Below are 19,453 nucleotides of genomic sequence, written 5' to 3'. Positions count from 1 at the left end.
ACGTAGTGAAAAAAAAACAAAAAAAAATTAACAAAAAAAAAAATCTAGACTAAGGCAAGTGTGTCATAGCTAGCTAAGGTAGGGACTCTTAGAAGTCGATAGGTGCTGTAATAAAACAAAGTTTAACAACGGTCAGAATTAGATTTTTCATGAAACTTGTATAAGGACAGGGCATACGCCACTAAAAGTGCCCTTAGTTTATTTTGGATCGTTTAAAAAGCTAGTCTTTGTGTGAGATAATGTGAGGGATTAGGTAGGGTCTTTCAAAAACAGATAGGGAGAAAGAATGAAAGAGAGAGAACGAGAGCGCTGAAGTAATTGGAGAGTGTGCGGCGTGTGTGGGTGTTTGGTGCGTTATCACCTAATTGGAGATTACGAGCGCGCCTTTACTCCCAACAAACCATCATCTGCCTATTACACGAACACGGACTGCAGACACACTGTTACTGTAAACTGCACACTGCAGGTGCATGCTCTGTGGAATGTTCTTATTAAAGAGCATGCGCCGATCAGTCTTAGAGTTACTTACAAAATATGGTTTGGTATTTTTCAAATGAAAAAATCAAATTCCTAATTATTATTATCCCTTATTTTTGATCAATAAAAGATCTGTTTTGGGGATTTTGTTGAATTTGCATTCATTAATGTTCGATTTCCTCTTCTTCCTATCCAGTTGAGAGTATTGTTCTCTTATGCAAAAGTCTCTGTCTCGCTTTTGTTAAGACAAAAATCTATTTTTTTCTTGTTATTTACCCTTTTGCAACAGTGTCTTTGCGGAGTAGAATAATTTTATGCGTAAAGTACGAGAATTAAGTTTCATATTCCAACAACTTAAGTTTTTATTTAAAATTTATATTTTTTGAATAATTTACAAATGTTGATTTTTAGACATTATCAACCAATCGCGTGTTTCGACTTGAATATCCTAACAGTGTTGTCGGCCCCGCCAGATACCATGAATTTTGGATTGGACCAGTTGCAGCAGAGAACTTTGTCATCGTGTCCAGAAAGATCAAATAACGGTGCTTTGGGACTGTAAGAAGAATGGGAAAGGTAATATCGACACCACATCAAATGAAGTTCACGTTTATTAATCATGTCTAAGAATGTGTAGAGACTTTATGCACAAACCTTCGAGTATCCCAAAGCTTCACCTGGTTATCGTATGCTCCAGATAGAAAAAGGTATTGATCAGTCGTTGACCAGAAGACAGACTGCACCCATTGCGTGTGTGAAGTGAAAGTCCCCTTGACGACTGATCCCTCTGAAAAAAAAAAAAATATATAATGCCAACGTTAGCAAACATCAACGATCATGAATATCCGAGTGATTTTACTACGTGGCATAGATTTCATCCTCACCTGACGATCTTGGGTCGTATAATCTGATATGCCTGTCGGCTGAGGCGGTGAGAAGAGCGTTAGCTAACGGCGAATATGCGACATCAAAGAAGCTCTTATTTCCTGGAATTTCATGCTTGATTCCACCAAGTTCTGTATCCCAAATTTTTAACGTGTGATCCCATGACGACGTTACTATTTCAGATTTATCTGACCAGACTACACCACTAATTGCCTCTTTGTGGCCTTTCATCGTTATTTCTGGCGTCTGAAATTGCCCGAATTATATTGTTGATAAAAAAAAACTGGCTTGGTAAGTTTTACTGTATTTTTTATTCTCAATCAAATAGTGAACATAATCAAATTTGCCATACAGATACTCACTCTAACTTTACCATGATCTGTTTTCAGCTTCTTTGAGGCAGACTCACCGTCATTGTTTCGATCGTCGACAGCTGTAAGAAAGAGTTTGATTTATGTGATTATTAATCGTATTAAAAAGATGTACAAGATCAGTTGCAAATATTGTTCAGTTCAAAGCCCTAAGTTAATTCATCAAATAATTCTCGTTCAGAATGCACCTCTTGGCAAACTTACAGGTGGACCAAATCTTCAGCATTGTATCCCATGATCCCGTGGCGATCAGTGTGGCATTATGATTGACTGCAATGTCTTCCAGCCCGCGTTCATGTCCACGACAAATTTGAACGCATTCTATTGAGTTACTTCTGATGTTCCAATCCCATAAAATGGCAGTTTGGTCTTGCGATGCACTGCAAGGAGCAAGAGATTAATGTGTTATTGTATTATATCTCATTAATTTATTGCAAGTAGATTTGTAGCGATAACATGAACATTGTGTACTTCGCTTATAGTACCTAACAAACGTCGCCCTCTCATTGTCTAATGTTATCCAAGCCACTGCTTTAATGGGCGATGTGTGTCCTGGAATTGTGAGGTGATGTTTTCCTTTCGTATTCCAGATGTGCACGGTATTGTCGTAACATCCCGTCAGTATCCTGTAATTGGTGGAAAAAGTAGCAAATTACTACTGCTTTGTTATGTGTGAGTAAATTTCCCTAGCCAAAAAGTCTGTAACTTTGAAAACGTTGATGTAAAAATTGAAAACACTTGCCATTTCTCTCTTACAGCAACTGCTGACACCCAGTCATCGTGTATGAGACAGTCTTGGGGTTCCGGAGGAGGATGCCGTTCCACATACTCGACTGAAACGACTTCCTCAGTCGTTACTCCACGCTCATTGATATGCTCGGCTAACGAAGTGCGCAGGAACTCATTGCAGACAAGAAAATCAAACTCTACAGTTGCAGTGGAGTCTGCAGATTCTGTATAACATTTGTTAATGAATCAGATTTGCAGTACAATATTTCTACAACAGATACGAGCTTTTCCAACATTCAGGAAATCTCACCTCTTAAAAGTTCATTGAGTATAGTATTCAGTTGATCAGTGAAAACTGTCGATGGCACAGACAATGGATAGTCTGGAACAGCGTACCTGAAAATCGAATTTGTGTAGATACAAAACAGTGAAATTTATATTGGAGTTGTTTTAAAAGTATCAAATTTCTATCTCCAGTTTACAAGAGTCTGCAAGTACAGCCGACAGCCGTTTGTTCCACGTGTTTAGCTTTCACATCAAAAACCAGACTGAGCAAAACGTGTGTTCATACTCATATTTTTATATACTCACTGTTCTTGTTTCGTGGTGAAGCGTATTTGGATTTGCGGAACGTCGTCATCGACACTTGCCATCGCGACGGTATGCTATTGAAACTGTGAAATAACTGATGAAATGATTATTAAGTTAAAGCCGCTCCGTTCCTATTGTCAACCAACAATTTCGATCTAACCTAACCTTGTAACATACAACTATCATGTATAGAAAATGCGTAGGAGTGAGGATACACTCGTCACAGCTTGTCTCTCTCGCTCTACATTTGATTGGCAGATACGCTTCCTTTCAGCCAATCAAATGCGGAGTGAGAGAGACAGACTATAACCAGTATGCCCGGGTATATATCTCGCTTTCTTATCACTTCGACTGCAATTTTCACGAGGTTGACGGCATGGGCGGCTACGTCCAGTGGTACGTATATGCTCTAAGAACCTAACCTATCTCAACTTAAAGCCGAAATTTTATTTCAGCGACAAGAAATTGCAGCGATGCGTTGGCGTATCAACCAATAACGGACTCGGATTTCTGTCAAACATCGATGTCGCCGTGGTGTAATTCCGGCCTAATCCAACCTAGCATTCCGGTTAACGTGGTTCGGCACGTGGTGAATTTTAAATAAGAATGTATGTAACAATTGTAGGATTAATGAAGGAACCGAATACTACGGGAGAAATTAAGAGATTACCGTTATTCAGTGTGAGAAACTTGCTTTAATCTAACCTTATACTCACAATCAGTGTAACGACAGTGTCAAACATGCGAATGAAGCGATCGACTGGGCCGAAATCGGGTACTCCGAAGAAGAAACCGCAGGAGGAAAATGACTTGACCGTGAAAAGAATCGGCGGCGGAAGCATAATCGATCACCGCCCGTTATTTTCCCATGATGGAGAGTAAGTCAAACATAAACCTATGCCTCTGATACTTTTATGGATGATTATCTAACCTCAAATTTAATTCTTTAGGTTATTATTTGTCGTTTGGAAGCATTCAATTAGAGCCTACAGCACTAGGACCGGAGATCTGGTCAGAGAATTTGAAGGAATTGAACACAAGATCGCAGGAATATCTTCGCACCCTGACAACAGAGATGTAGTTTTAGCTTGCTCAGACGTCGGTGAACTGATATATTGGAACTGCTACAAGGGTCTGATAATAAAAAAAACAGTATGTGTTCCAGAAAAATTCTCAATCAGTTTTTGTTCTCTTGATACCGGCTCATCATGGATTAACAATTTTCTGAAACAATTCGCAGAATCTTCAAGTAGATGATCGTGATGCAAAAATTAGGACATTTCATATTGTCAGATATCGGACAAGTGATGGAAGTAACGTTACCCAAGCGCTGGTCACCTATCTTATCGAAAGGAAAATTCATGTGAAATTGTTTGGTGTAGAGAACGGCAAAATCGCTCTACGAACTAAATTAGGGTACGCTATTTTACTTGAAACTTATCACTTTTTTTCTCTGCACTATATCATGTACATTGGAAATCAACCATGCTTGGGAGAACAAAGAAAATTTATATTCTTTCATTTCAACCACAAGGCAAACAAAGTATCATACATATCCGTTGCACTAAAATCTCTTATTGCTAATGTAATAATTTAATTTGAAATATACATTTCTGCAGCATACCTCTCTGAATATCCAGAATTTTTACATTTTCAGCTCCATTTCTGATGAATATTATGTTGATGTTGTTGGGAGAGCTGGTGAACACTTAGTTGCTGTTGCGGAAGATGTTAATTTGCACATATTGAATCCTGCAGAGGATTTTGAAGGGATTTTGTAAGTATCGTGCCTATTATTTTGCAGTTGCTGATGGTACTAAATTTTTTCACCACATTTTACTCTTCTGTCATTTACTTTCTCCATAGACATAAAACGGGCAGACGGTGTACAGCTGTTGCTGGGCACCCTGACAGAGAATGTCTAGCCACCGGGGACTCGAGTGGCCGAATTTTAGTCTGGTCAAACATTCAACAACGTATGGTAATCAAGGCCACTTATCACTGGCACACACTTCCCGTCACCGAAATTGTCTTTAGTAGTACAGGTAAGCATTTGTTTCTGTTATTACTATTGACGGTGAATTGATTTTCAACAACTATACCATCTTAATGTGTTTCACTATCTTTAAGGAAGCCATTTGTACAGCGGTGGAGGCGAATGCGTGATGGTTAAATGGGTATTGGACAATGTTCAGCAAAAATCTTACCTACCACGACTTCCGGCTCCTATAAAACACCTTTCTCTAGCATCTGAGAATCAATACATAGCCATATCAACGTTGGACAATGGTAATAATAACTTTTTTTGCATTGATAAATTCTACAGTTTGTAATCATACAGTGATTTAACATTAAAATATTGTTCCAGGCATCATTGTGATCAACCCTCAAAAACAGATAATTTCTGTTATACAGAATTTTACTTGGGGTGTTGTTGGTGCAAGGAAAAATCTATTCCCTGCTGGTCTGATCGTTGATCCACGAACCAATTGTCTAGTACTTAACAGTCGTACCGGTCATGTCCAATTCTACAATACGCATACGAAAAGCCTTTTGTACAATGTAACTTGTCAATAATATAATTACCTCTATTAACATTTTGAAAGAAATAACTTGTTGATTGAAAAAAACGTCGTTAATTATCATCAATTTGTTGCAGATAAATATAACAGCTCAAAACTTATTAACGCAAGAGCGAAATACCGTCATAGCTAATACAGAGGTGACAAAAGTAGCTTTGAGTCAGGATGGCTTGTGGATGGGAAGTGTGGAGCAACGAGACGACGGGCTTTCCGAAATGGAAGTTAGGCTCAAGTTCTGGAACTTTGACACCGACACGCAAATGTACGAAACCGTTTTTAAGACTTATTATACTAATCCCAGTGATAGGGATGACAATGTAATTCTCATACCATTTCTCTGAAGTTAATTCAACCTTTTCTTTTTTTTAAGGTTCGTTTTGAACACATCGATAGAATATCCTCACAACGGTGCTGTGAATGCACTCCAATTTCAGCCTATGGCTTTGCTCAGCAGTGACGAGTTAGCTGTAGTTACAACGGGTGCTGATAAAAAATACAAAATATGGCGGCTAGTGGAGCCTACGTCAATATATAGTGAGTATTATTCTTCCTGAGGTTGCTGAGTATGATTTTGAATCAATCGTTTTCAACACTTCAGTTTGCAATTTTATTCTCTGTATTTTACAGAAAAAACGAAACATTGGCAATGCTACAGCGTTGGATTGTACCGTAACTTGCCAGCTATCGATGCAACATTTTCTATGGATGGTTCTTTGCTGGCTGTGGGCTTTGGGCCGACCCTGACCACCTGGAACCCTGAAACAAACGAGCTTAAATGCAGCCTCACCCACAGCTCCTATAAACATATTATAAAGTGAGTTTTTAGTCTTGGATAAAATTAGTCCACACGTAAATAAATTAATTTTTTAATTTTTGAGAAACTCGTACGTTAACAGTGCTGTAATCGGTTTGTAGAGGTGACTTGCGAAAGTAGATTTGTCGAAAATATTTCAATTGGACATACCTTGCAGGCGCATAGAATTTGGACGCAACGAAATGGGCCATCTAGTTGTCGTAGGATCCTCTAACCACATAGCTGTTTGGAACTTACTGACTCTTTCCATCACATGGACCGTTCATCTGAAGCTTTCGACCTTAACTGCAGACCCCATTTCGGTATACATGGCGGCATTTACGACCGACGGAACTTGTGAGAAAAAATCGATGATTTATACCTAACAATTAATCCTTTAATCTAAATTCTCTCTGTAATCATTCTTCGCTTTTACACTCACAGTATACATATTTACTCCGAGTTCCTCAAAGCCGGTCTACACGAAAAAAACTCTCACCGACAAGGACAGCATCGTATTAGGGGCAAGTTTCGTGCCTCATTTGACTGCACCAAGACATGCATCGACTAACCTCTGGCAACAAAAGTCGCAGCTGTTCTTTTTAGACTCCAATCAGGTAAGACAAAAATTTTTCAACGTCGTTCACGTGAAATTTAAAATTGAATGATTCTCAGCCACCGTTTAAATATGATGATATGTTTGATATTCAGGAACTGCTGACTCTAGAAACTGCATCGGAAATCAGCAAGTCCTTGGAAAATCTAAGTTTGAGCACAAATTTACCATCCACTGCATTCGGGGCTCTCATAGCTGCGCAGACTACAACTAGCGCAGAGCAAGTCGTTCCCTATACTTACCAAGAACTTGGAGTTCCAGGAATGGGTATCGTGCAAGAGGTGAGTTAATACACAGACAATTTACCGTCAGATTGATGTTAATTTTTTAGGAATTCTGGAAATTAGGAACCGATTGCCTCCGAATAATTTACGTACAACTTACGGATTTTTAAATAATATATTTGATTTCATGATCGTTCACTTTTTGATTCTTCTATAAATCAACATGAATGAGATCAAAACACATTCATTTAGTCGATACATTACAAGGTTTGCTTGGCTTATCTGTTTTTCATACGACTTTTTTTTCTTTTATTTTTTCTTCTACCTATGAAACTTATATTGTCTTTGGTATGTAACTCACTAACTATTTTTGTAATTTGTATTACGGGGTAAAAAACATTAACACATTATGCTTAAATCTTCAGACTTGAAGAATAAATTATCATCTATTTTTTTGAGTAAATATTATTTTTTTTCATGCATTTTGTCTCTTCTAACGAAAGAAAAAAGGTACTTGGATTCTTTACGCAAAATTCGATGTATAAAACAATAACCATATCGAAATTCGTATAATCACTGGGTAAAAAAGAATATGTGTATGTATATCGGTCATGTTCGCATTAAAAACAGTCTTTGACTAAGTTGTGAAATGTGAATTTTCAATTGATGATGAAATAAAAAATAAAAAAATTTGGGAAACGAAATAGTGAGTTATGAATAGGAATATACAATAATATCAGTATTAAAAATAATAACATTAACAATAATGTAAGATATGCATAAATGCTGTTCTTGGGTATCAATTATCAATAACTGCCAATGAAAGTCGATATGGAGAGTAGATATTTGATGGGTCCAGATCGGCGACGTTCCGAGGCATCTCATTTAGTTTGAATGTTATCAATGTTTCCTTCCAACGCGATAATGACGGCATCTGCGTACCAGGTCGAATTTTCGATAACGCAAGCAATGCCATTGTGGTATTTGTCTCATGTTCTCAATTGCCTGTAACAATAATTTAACATAAAATTAATTTTCTGTTGGAATTTATACTGTCTACCTGCTACAAAGTAACAATTGGGTTAACATACGTATGCGTATTCGCTTGTCTTACATTACATCGCGGCCTCGTGTCTCTGCACTAATTCCTCATCAGAATTGAGTGTATTTGCGTATAGCTTAAGGGGATGTGTTGAAGTGTATAGTTTAGAATTGCGTATATGTAGACTTTGATATGCGGAGATAGTTTGCATATCTGTACTAATTCCGCTTGAGAATTTGAGTACATTTGTATATAATTTAAGTAGTTTGATAATTGTTATGTAATCATGCTTAGGCCTCGAGACACTCTAAGTTGGTATTATATCTATACAAGGTATTTTTGTAATTCTATTTCTAATTCAGCAAGTGAACAAGAATGGATGTATGGAATAGTTTATTTTTTTTTTTATTTTTTATTTTATAAATACGTTCTACTGTACGAAGAAAAATGTGCAAACCCGATTCCATACGGGTTTTTAAAATTTTCGATCGACCTCATTACAATTTACAAGCAGATGTGACATACATTCTAGTTATGGAATTGAAATTTTTCTACATGATCGGCACTTGCGGCAGCAGAAGGGAAATTATGAGGATTGCGCAAAGAGAAACGCGAAAGGGGGATATCAATTTGAAGATCAATTTTCTCGGTCGTCTACATCTATCTACATATCTATTTACCTACACATTCATGCGTATGTCTTGAGTACACGTTTAGAGAGTAACGAATGTCATGACGATGTTACGTATAACGCAACAGATTGTGTCCTAAATTTCAACACATGCGGTTTGATCGTGATAAAAAGCACCGGATATATAGACAAATATCTAATGATGCGGTTTGAATGCACACAAGACTTCCCGCGCTCGTTCGCTACTGCATATCACTATAGTTATATATGTGGGTGCGATCGAGATGACAAAATACGTACATAATCATGACGTATGCATGTACCAGTATAGATTGTGTAGGCTCACAATGTGCATTGCTTCACACCTTACAGTCTACACACCTATATCAATTACCGGCGATTCGTTTGATCCAAATTTTTTCCGTCAATTAATAACATAGATCAATTTATAACTTGGTTAAAATTTGAGAAAAATTTGAAATAGATATTTTCAAATTCTATGGACTGAAGATTTGAAACGCCGGTATGAAATCAAGATGGCCGCCGTTTGTACACTTGAAATTTTATTTCCGCCATTAAATGATTTCCAGCGCTTACCGGTTATCGAACATTGCATCGCAGCGGACAAAGTGATGGCACAAATAGTTACGCCATCGTTTCATTCTGGAAGAAATTTCTAGAACGGAGAATTTTCCTTGGTACTTTACTCGCTACGTCTTGTATAAATGCATCGTATATCGTATGTTCCGATCCGGCGGTTCAAAGCTCTGTATTGTATGCGCTGGAAAGTCTCTACAGCTTTCGCAAGCTCCTACGCGGTTCAACATGCCTCTGATATAAAGTTATATGTGTGTACATGCATGCAAGCTGTTTTGCCGTTTGAATGTATCATTCGTACGGGATGGGTGCAACCCATATGATGCATATCTAACTACTCCGTAACAAAGGATTAAAGAGAGGAAGAAAGCCTCTCCGTATACTCTACACAACATTATTACAACTGCATCGTTGACAATAATTTGCATACATAATACTGATATACTATAGCTACTGCCACTACGAATACTACGACGGGAGACATTACCCCAAACGTATTCAACGTTACTTTAACGTAGATGCATAATGTCACGGTTATATTTGCATCACTGAAATTGATGGTTTATGAAAACTTATTCAATCATTCGATCATTCTATTCTGTTTCAATTATTGTTTTTTTACTCTCAAGAATCCCGTTCATACTAAATAATTGTGAAATGAAAATTATTTTTACACGCGAAATGAACTCCTATTATTCCAGAATCTTCGGAAACATAAACTCGTCTGTTTTCGCTTACCGTAAATTTGAACGAAACAACGAAAACAAATTTTTCTTTTTTTTTTTTGTTTTATTACGTCGAATGAAACAAGAAGTAAATTTCTCTTCGCTCAATGTACCTATTTATTATTTTTTTTTTTCTTAAAAATTTATCGTATCAATTGTACATTTCAAAACTAATTGCGAACAGTGAAGTTTTCAGAGAGTTAATATTGTCTGACAATGAACGACGATTAACTTTCTCAACGTTTTTCCAGAAAAGACCAGGATAAGAACTAAATTAAAAGCCAACAAACAAAAAGAAAGGAAGGGAGAAGAAAGAAATCTTCAATATTCTGATAGCAAATTCAGACTACACGTTTTAGGATCGTAAAAGACGAGTTCTAATACCGGTATCAAATCGTCGTGAATGTATGTAGTTATAAAACTTACTGCCTCCGGATTTCCGATGGGTAGAGCTTCAGTCGTGATGTTGCTGGTCATAAAAACTACCAGCAATAAAAGACATGTGATAAGAAATCCCCCGAGATTCAGCTTCATTACCGCGACAAATTTCGGCTATTTGAATTATTATTATTATTATTATCTTTCGTCGAATTAAAAAGTACTCTATCTTCTTTATCAACTGAGGGAGAAGAGACTTTTCTTTTCACTGTAGATCTTTAAAGCGGACTATTATAGTCAGGCGCGAAATTTATCTGACAATTCGAAATCGTAGGATTCGTTGTTTTTTTACACAATTTCACCGATTCGACGATTCTGATTTCGTGTCGTTCTCTTGCACGGATCGTAATGTTATAAATCCTCTTCAAGATTCTTCAGGGGATATGTACGCTGATCGCGTTCGATGGTGGACTGGCTTTCAGAAGCGTCCCCATGATTTGATATACGAGTTGCGACCCTCCACGGAACGCCCCCGGAACCCCCTTTTCCTCTGCCCCCCGTCGACGCTACTGCAGTCTTATGTGCCCACATTGTTCATTAACTTTACTCCGCATGATCGCCGCGGATGTGCGTTTCTCCGGAATTTTTATCCCGGAATTCCGCTTGATTAACTTTCTTCGAAAATCTTAGTCGCTACGATCGATCGTTCTCATCTTAAACTTAAAAAAATATCCAGGCAATTCAAGTCTCAACGAAAGCGTAATTTTTTTTTTTATTTTCAACCCTCACCCCGTATTACGCGACGCGATCGGCATGAAATTGAATGATAATAATTGTATGAAATATTTTCTCATGTGAATTATTTCGTTCTATTCAAAGAATAAAGATAATTTCAATTTCCGGGAAAATCAACAGATTATATGTGTGAAAGTTTACCGAAAGCCCAATGCCTTCTTTATTTATCTTGACGTTTTGGTTTATTCTAGTTTGTTTGCCAGAATATTATATCAAGGCTCCATGCAAAAACTTATTCGGCACATTCTCGTAGGTTTATAAGGTAGAATTACACGGGCGAATTGTGATTTTGCAAATATTGTAGCAACGCGGGTAAATTTTGTCAATGTCATTATTACGAACCTGCAATAAAATATTTTGGAAGATTTGTGGTAAAGAAGGAATATCCTCTGCCTACTGCGTAAATATCAGTATATATGTAACTTTTGGATACATCACATTTATTTATATAATTCTGCACCGTAATCTACTCAACTTTGTTATTGAACTGTTTGAGAATTTCTCTTACTCATTATTTATAATTGGTGTAGAAGTTGCAATTAATTAGATTCGCGAGCGTTGTTGTTGTTATTATTATATTAATAAGATCCATCAGTCCTTGTACTCTCTTGTATCTGTATTTCAATACAGTTACCTCGGAATTTTACATCTTTGAAAGAGCTATCAGACACGGTAATAAATCAAAACATATTGCTGACCGTGAAACTATGTCCCGCGTTATCGGTGTCACAGACATACATATCGTAATACTTTGCCAAAATAGTTCCACGGATATTAGTCCCCAAAATGCCTACCAAAAATCACGCCGTTACGTATTGCAGGTCTAGTATATATACGTGGTGTAAAGTCAATTAAATATTTATCTTTTCAAAGCGAGACTCGGATTGAATTTTACGCAAGATTTAACTGACGGGAGTCAATTTATCACTGAATTATTAAGATATCATCATTTTTGGTTTGTTGTTTCGTTCCTAATCTCTGTTGTCTTGGAATTTTTCTGATCTTTTCCCCTCTATAATGTATTCTTCGTTAGCTATTAAGAACCCCGTTCTTCCGTTCAATTATTATATAATCTATATTCATACTCGTAAACAATTCCCGGAATGTCAATAATTGTTTACGTATAATAACCCTGACGTACTCATTCATATCAGGCAAGAGGAAACAGATGGCAACCAAAATATTATGAACAGTCTGGTCGGCGTAAAAAATAATTGCTACAGTTTATTTGCATACATGTATAAGTATAACAATAAGGAAGGAAGACTTCGATACTGTTCTATTCATTTAAATAGATTATAACAGATTGAAAATCGGAATAAAAAAATTTTAAAAATAGATTTCAAGTGGAATAAATTTTGCCCGAGTATTCTTGGAGTTGGAAAAGTTTCTGAAAGTTTTATTTGTACAGTCGAAAGACGTTACAGTTTTCGATCATCTAGTTTTTTGTTTTTAAATCAACGTGTTATCAGAAAGAGAGCGAGTATTTTTTTTTTTTCAATATTTCAACGTAATAAGTTGCCACTTTTTCTAATATATCTCATTGTCAGTAAACAGTGAAAATGTTACAGGGCGAGGGCATAAATATTATTCCCTTCGTTGAACAGTCCCTTAAGATATTATACAATATTTCCATTCTTTTATGCTCACACAATATCTCTACTGGGAAGTGCAAAAATTTTCGACTTGTTTGCAGACCTCTAATTCTTCAGTCTTATCATAATTAACACGCAGTTCAGTGAACTTTACTTCAGAATGTATGCAATGATCTCTTGCCATTGGAACGTTAATGTCCCACAATTATTGATAATTTTTCAGTTTGCAACATATTCAATTACGCGCAGTGAATTTTTGCCATTTCCTTTGACACGTGTAATTACGAAAAAAAAGGAAAGAGAGAGGAAAGAACAAATGCACCATCGTTTTGGTTTTATTTAATTAAAAATATTCTTAACCACGTTAAGTCGACACCTGAAGTTCACGTGTAGTTTTAGCCTTCCGCATTTCTTACACAATTCCACGTGGGTGACGCGTTGATAAAGGGAAAAGAAATGATAAGCTATGGAGAGATTATGTCACTTGTACAATATTTAGTCATATTGTGGAAAGGTTGACTCAGCGAATGGCCTGAATTTGTTAGTATCTTGATTTCTTTGGTTTTACCCACTGGTATTACAATTTTACTGTTCAAATATTCTTCTCTTATAAAACATACGTAATTGGATCTGTCGCGGTTTTGTCGGCTTGCATCATTGCAAGCTCGAAATGTACCGTGCGTTTAGCACCGAAATACAACTAAATTTTAGCTGATGGAATATATGACAAAGTCGCAGATAAACCAATCTTCCGGCGAGGCAGTGCACGCGACAGTGTGCACTGTAATTAGAACAATGAGGATAGTTAATGACAGAATAAATACAGTCGTCATACTCGAACGCCCACCATGCACGAGCCTTACGTCAAACCAGCCAAAACTGCATTTATTTCGCTCAACCAACGTCTCACAATTTCCACACAACGCTGCGAGCCTATCCGGATTAAGTGAATTCCACGGAATCGTTAATTACACCTTGTCGTCATTTGGCTGATCAGTTTCCGCGCTCATTCGAGGCCTGTGAGTCAGCTTCCGCAAAATTCATTCTACCTCGTTTATTTATTCCTCTTTCATATCATCGCCACCTTTCAATCAATATTTCAAATTATCACCTTACACTTCGCACTTTTCATTTACATTTTCCATGCAACGAAGCAGCCTAGAGTGCTTTGAAAATTTCAATTGTCCGTACGCGAGAATATACTGTACATATAGATATACACGTATATACATTTCATATACCTCTACCCATTTATAGAAGTTTAATGTTTAATCAGCACAAAAGTTTTGCACTAGTTTACCGCAGTCTGTGAAATCAGGTCACGCGCAAATCGTAAAGCGAGAAATTTGAAACAAAGCTCCGACATAACATATCTTACACATGCATCTGGCTTCTTAGACATTCTAATTCTATCTACGTTTTCCCAATCATTATGGTAAATACCAAATGGTACCTTCAACATTCATCGCTTTAGTAAAATTAATCATTATTATTTTTACAGCTACTCAGCGTGCCGTCTCACACTTTGCCACCGATGAGATTGCTCTGTGCTCCGTTCATCTTTTCTATGATCAGCGTATCGCCATCGAAGCAGAGGAGAAAATCTATTTCAAAAGATAATTCTGCCAATGGGTAAATTATTGTCACCTATTTGAATATTTCGTTGCCGTTTTTTTTTTCTCCTTTTGGTTGGATCAAAATTTGGAAATATTTATGAATTGTGATTAATTGGAATTTTTTTTCGTTTTCCTCACATTTAGCGAAACTATGAATGATAATCGTGATAACGATTCCGGAAATGAGAGCGACGAAAGGTTTGCTGCTTCAAGGATGGAAATATCATCGCCGAATACTCCCAAACCGATGGACACCTCGGATCAAGATGAAGAGCGGCTGATTCACTTCGACTGGTCATTGTTTTCACATTCACTGTCTGCAATTCTTCTCAGCAGAGATGTTTCGGAGAAGTAATCGAGCCTCGTTATAACCTTATTTTATTATTTGTTATATAATTATTAAATATTTTCAGCTTTCGGTAATATTGATTAGCTGAAAGACAATGTCAAGCATAATTATAGGAAGAATAAAATAATTATCGCAGCTGAAAGTAAATAGTGATTACAATTCATTCTTTATTCCATGCAGTGTACAGATATTACATGTAGTAATTTTTTGTTCTTTTTTTCAGATCCCCTAAAAACAACTAATTTTATTTTAAAATCCTAGTTCAGCTATACAGATAAATGTTGGTAGATGAGAGAGATGAGCGAAATCACAATGTCAAACTAGCTTAGGATCTGGTGAGTGTGCAATTGATTAATAAATTACTAGTATAGCTATCAACAAGGCATGGGCAGGTTGTGAAGACGTTTTGAAAATTCGTGGAGCTCCGTTACAACCTCTTTGATTCTTGAATCGTACATTGTGTCACGTTTCATGTTGGAAAGTACAACGTCTCGTCTATCGTTGTAAACGTATTTGGCGTACGTCACTGGGTTATTCATAACTGTAGCGCCAAGGGCTCCGTCCAACAATACGGTCGGTAGGTAGATCATGGCTGTGACCAAGGCACCCAGTTTTTGTTCTTCCATACCTTTTACGATGTCTGAAAAGGATGGCGGTTCTATGGGAGGGTCGTACATGGCCAGAGTTTCACAAAGCGTCGAATAGTAATGGCTCACCATCGCCTCTCCTCGTACCTCTCTCAATTTTTGTGACGCTGTCAGGTAGAGCAGCATGGCAATGTCGTAACCCGGTGGTGAGTATCTGACCAACTGAAAGTCTACGACGTAGCAAAGTGGCGGCTTGTCTTTGTTGAACATAAAGTTGTTGGACCAAGGATCTGAGTGGCTCACTACATTTTGCAGGGAACGTGACGGCTTGTTTGCTTCGAATACTTCTTGGCAAGCTTCTGGTATCTGACTTGCATCTAATCCCAGCTGTTCGGCAACCGCAACTGCTACTTTAACACCTGCTTTGAACCACATGAGTTGCTTTCCGTACTCTTGGATCCCAGTTTCTTGGAAAGCCTCAGGGAAAATTTCTATTAAAGGTTTACCAAGACGAGCCTCTGCTCCCAATGACGCTGCATGCATTCTTGCCAGTGCGGATAATGCCGCGTTTATTGATTCTTCGTCGAATAGTTTTTCACGCATAGAAAATCCGCGTGATTGTAATTCTTCTAACACGATCACTTCGTTGTGAGCAAGGTAACATTTTGGAGCCCATCTTTCACCAGGGTAAAATTTATCAAGCTCCGGAACAATGTAGTTGAAGAATAACACTTCTTTTATAAATATCTTTGTCTCACTGACGTATTCTGCTTGGGTTGGTACTTCGTTGGGGACAGCTTTGACAAAGTATAACTTTGTTTCCTCGATTGACGAGTTTGGCTTGAGAATCGTGACTCTCAGTTGTTTGTGCGACGCTAGAAATCCCAGTTTCTCGTCTGAATACGGCTGGATACTGTAGCCAATGAGCTTTGCCTCGGGTCCTTCGTCTTGATATACAATGTTTTTCACGTTTTCTAAATTCAGTAGTTCAGGCTCGGTGGATATCAAAACATTTGACCAGTCAACGGCAACGTTCTCTTCGTTCTTCACCAGCAGCTCCATTGATCCAGGTACTCCGATGTTCAGTTCGTCGCAACAACACTACCAGCACACTGCTCGAGAGAGCTCTTTTCCAGTTTAATTTATCCTTTAGGGTAAAAGCGTCTAGCCATGTGCAGACTGTGTGAGTAGTGTGAGTAAATGAAAAATGATGAGGCAATTGTTTGTTTCCCGAATACATTTCTGCTATTTTATGGCTGTAAATTATACCAAATCTAGATTTGATTTATTGTGCATGGCGTAACAAAAGCCAATACGGTATTTCTACTATGCTCAGTATACCAGCACCCATAAAAAGGCTCACCGTACTGCCAACCGCCACTGTTGAACAAGAATGTATTTGCATTATTATTATTATTTTCACACTACATTAATGCTAAAACTATGAAAAATGATATCACTCTGTGACAGTATAATAAAACTAACACAGTTTAGTTACATCTCAGATCTCCATCTTTATATTCTGATATCTTACCTGCTAAGTCTAACAAGCTCCGAACCACATATCGCCTGAACCGATAACTTGGTAGCTCAAGGAGTTCAAGATGTATGCCCTGCGATATTTTGAACCGCGAAAATTCAGCAATTGCTTGTGGATTTTGAAATATTTTGATTACTGCACTCTCGCAGTCAGGTATACATCGATGCTTCGAGACTTCTTCGTTTATAGCAAATGCATTTTGATTCTGAATGCATTGGAGACCTGTGTAGTTGCAAACCGGCATTCGAGGTGTATGAGGAAAGAGGTGACTAACGCAGCCACACCGCGTCAACATATTTTCCATTTGTAGCTAAAATCAATTTTTTTCACATCATTTAGAAGATTAATCGATCAGTCATAAAAATAAATCTAATTTCGAGTTCTTTAACCCTGAAGAATTGGTGTTTTTCAGAATTGAAGTAAGGAACGTGCCACTCTGTCTTTGATACGTACTTCTATAACACAACCGTCACTACTGTACCACTTATAGTACAGGACATTATCTGTTTCATCGGATAGGCGGCATCTGCGTCTCTCCATAGGTATGCTTCTCAAACCATCGTCGTTGATCGTTTCTTGCAAGTTGTAGTAAATGCTGACAACCTTACCAAACTTTGTATAGATTTCTCTATCTCCGTGAGTTAGAGCCGTCGGTATTTCCAAATTGTCATGAACAAAAACCTGAGAAGAACGAACCACAGTATTCATTATAGGTATTCAAATAGATACCTGTCCCATTTGCTGTTTTAGGGCTCCTGTACAAACCTGAATATTTACTGATTGTTCAGATAAGGCAATTGTCGTTAGGCCTACATGCAAGTAGCCAAGTCCAGTTTTTCGGTTCATTGTAAACTTATTCTTCAAAGTATCACCTGATTTCGTTTGCGCTGAATTGATCGCATAGCATGTCCCACCAACCGTTTGTAGCGGATGAAATTCCTCACAGCAATCAAACTTTATTGATTTCCAATAGCATTCGGTCAATAGTTCAGTGCAGTTGACGACTGACTGTTTGAATCGTGAAAGAAATTTGATTTAATTGCTTTTGTAAATACGTGACACAGTTGGCTGAAATCTGCAAACTCCTTAATAAAAATTATCTGAGACCTTGCAGGGAATTGACTCTCAGTTTCAGATAAAATTCACGTAGATATTATGAGAGTACAGTAGCTCACCTCCGTGAAAAGACTGACAATATCGTCAGAAGTCAACTTTGCAAATTCGTCTGTAACCTGTTTACTGGATTTTTTGGTAATACCAGAAAATAGCCAGCGCCATGCGTAGGGATTTATTTTGGAACCAAATCTTTTACTGTGTCTAAAAAACGAAAAAACAAAAATTTTACCTACTCAACGCACCGTATCCGATATACAATTTTTACAAAACCTTGACACATTTTATTTTTTCAGTTTTTAAAACATACAAAGAGTTAGCGGTGATCAGGGATTTTGGAACGGTACGCATGCAAACGCTGAGCGATGGTAATTTCGTTTGCCAATTGAGGTACGTGCTTTCTATGGTGAACGCAACCGATCGATTCAGAAAAGCATCCAACGAATTGTTGATCATTGTTATACAGCCCCACCAGCACAGAGCACAAGTGACTAGCCAAAATAATCTGTGATTCAATAAGAGAAAAATAATTATGTCCGCTATTGTATATCAACACTTGAAAAAAAATTCAACGTAGTGTACCTTTCAGTCCAATGTAGACCATCTTCGACTATGTACCGAAGTCCATGGACATTAGAATTACTTAAATACCGTTTTAGAGTAATCCATGTTTTGGAAGTACGAGCCATTGCTTCAATGCGCGAATGATTTTTTTTTATCATAACACAGATATTATAAAGCGAAGCATACACGCAATTAGCGCATCAATTATTCATAATAAAAACATGTCTCGTACGTGACGAATCCTTATCCATTGATATTAGCCGTGATAGATCGCAGTACGTAGCGTGTTTCCCGTCCTAACAGAAACACAGATTTCGAAATCAATTGTAAATACGTACAGCATTTAAAATGTTGTAAGGTTTTATTGTAATATTCTACAAACTTTAGTCTAGACTTCCATAATCTAGACATAGATAAAATCAACGAAATTGTAGCGAATTAGAATTTAGGTCGAACAGTATCTAAAAATAATAGAACCAGACTTCGTCTGTATAATATAGCGCTGCAACTACTATTTTCTCTAATTACGTATTAAACCTTTTTCTTTATGCGAAAAATTTTCTTTTTCATATATAAATATCAGCAATAAACTATCTTGTTTATAGTGCATTTAATACATGCATAGCAGCTTCTAATTCTCGGCTAAGTTTGAT

At 37.3% G+C, this 19,453-nt stretch overlaps 4 protein-coding genes and 2 long non-coding RNA genes across 10 annotated transcripts; 2 read left to right on the top strand and 4 right to left on the bottom strand.

The window, feature by feature from the left end:
• Nucleotides 1-814: 814 nt before the first annotated feature.
• Nucleotides 815-3,244, bottom strand: LOC124183153 (ribosome biogenesis protein WDR12 homolog). Its single transcript, XM_046571290.1, has 9 exons — nucleotides 3,054-3,244; nucleotides 2,773-2,858; nucleotides 2,476-2,686; nucleotides 2,219-2,359; nucleotides 1,938-2,113; nucleotides 1,725-1,795; nucleotides 1,362-1,608; nucleotides 1,132-1,264; nucleotides 815-1,033 (listed from the first exon to the last, which is right to left on the bottom strand). Exons 1-9 carry the CDS (start codon nucleotides 3,113-3,115, stop codon nucleotides 895-897), a joined length of 1,266 nt encoding a protein of 421 aa, XP_046427246.1. The 5' UTR covers nucleotides 3,116-3,244; the 3' UTR covers nucleotides 815-894.
• Nucleotides 3,245-3,544: 300 nt separating this feature from the next.
• Nucleotides 3,545-15,143, top strand: LOC124183145 (WD repeat-containing protein 75). 2 transcript variants are annotated; one of them, XM_046571253.1, is made up of 16 exons: nucleotides 3,545-3,661; nucleotides 3,776-3,931; nucleotides 4,004-4,205; nucleotides 4,294-4,469; nucleotides 4,711-4,830; nucleotides 4,920-5,098; nucleotides 5,184-5,342; nucleotides 5,422-5,615; nucleotides 5,713-5,897; nucleotides 6,006-6,169; nucleotides 6,263-6,449; nucleotides 6,607-6,785; nucleotides 6,873-7,045; nucleotides 7,140-7,325; nucleotides 14,533-14,663; nucleotides 14,792-15,143. In XM_046571253.1, exons 2-16 carry the CDS (start codon nucleotides 3,795-3,797, stop codon nucleotides 15,000-15,002), a joined length of 2,583 nt encoding a protein of 860 aa, XP_046427209.1. In that variant the 5' UTR covers nucleotides 3,545-3,661; nucleotides 3,776-3,794; the 3' UTR covers nucleotides 15,003-15,143. The 2 variants fall into 2 exon arrangements, with proteins under 2 accessions (XP_046427209.1, XP_046427208.1); XM_046571252.1 differs by having other exon boundaries at nucleotides 3,592-3,931.
• On the bottom strand, nucleotides 7,430-18,725 carry LOC124183160. Of its 2 annotated transcripts, XR_006870934.1 has the most exons (3): nucleotides 18,715-18,725; nucleotides 10,690-11,112; nucleotides 7,430-8,273 (listed from the first exon to the last, which is right to left on the bottom strand). It is a non-coding gene; the product is annotated as an uncharacterized LOC124183160 (long non-coding RNA). The 2 variants fall into 2 exon arrangements; XR_006870933.1 differs by lacking the exon at nucleotides 18,715-18,725 and having other exon boundaries at nucleotides 10,690-11,477.
• LOC124183152 lies at nucleotides 15,144-16,724 on the bottom strand. 3 transcript variants are annotated; one of them, XM_046571288.1, is made up of 2 exons: nucleotides 15,713-16,722; nucleotides 15,508-15,636 (listed from the first exon to the last, which is right to left on the bottom strand). In XM_046571288.1, exons 1-2 carry the CDS (start codon nucleotides 16,643-16,645, stop codon nucleotides 15,628-15,630), a joined length of 942 nt encoding a protein of 313 aa, XP_046427244.1. In that variant the 5' UTR covers nucleotides 16,646-16,722; the 3' UTR covers nucleotides 15,508-15,627. The 3 variants fall into 3 exon arrangements, with proteins under 3 accessions (XP_046427243.1, XP_046427244.1, XP_046427245.1); XM_046571289.1 differs by having other exon boundaries at nucleotides 15,526-15,636; nucleotides 15,731-16,724; XM_046571287.1 differs by having other exon boundaries at nucleotides 15,144-16,699.
• On the top strand, nucleotides 15,200-18,654 carry LOC124183161. The gene is made up of 3 exons (XR_006870935.1): nucleotides 15,200-15,331; nucleotides 17,536-17,665; nucleotides 18,533-18,654. It is a non-coding gene; the product is annotated as an uncharacterized LOC124183161 (long non-coding RNA).
• Nucleotides 16,839-18,692, bottom strand: LOC124183154 (sodium channel protein Nach). The gene is made up of 6 exons (XM_046571292.1): nucleotides 18,547-18,692; nucleotides 18,299-18,440; nucleotides 17,889-18,131; nucleotides 17,577-17,804; nucleotides 17,118-17,433; nucleotides 16,839-16,963 (listed from the first exon to the last, which is right to left on the bottom strand). The coding sequence occupies exons 1-6, from the start codon at nucleotides 18,690-18,692 to the stop codon at nucleotides 16,869-16,871; spliced, it is 1,170 nt and encodes a 389-aa protein (XP_046427248.1). The 3' UTR covers nucleotides 16,839-16,868.
• Nucleotides 18,726-19,453: the final 728 nt, after the last annotated feature.

Source organism: Neodiprion fabricii, chromosome 5 (genome assembly GCF_021155785.1).
Source record: "Neodiprion fabricii isolate iyNeoFabr1 chromosome 5, iyNeoFabr1.1, whole genome shotgun sequence".
NCBI classification, from domain to species: domain Eukaryota; kingdom Metazoa; phylum Arthropoda; class Insecta; order Hymenoptera; family Diprionidae; genus Neodiprion; species Neodiprion fabricii.
Note: the sequence above shows the minus strand (reverse complement) of the source record. Positions and strands in the feature narration are given on the sequence as shown.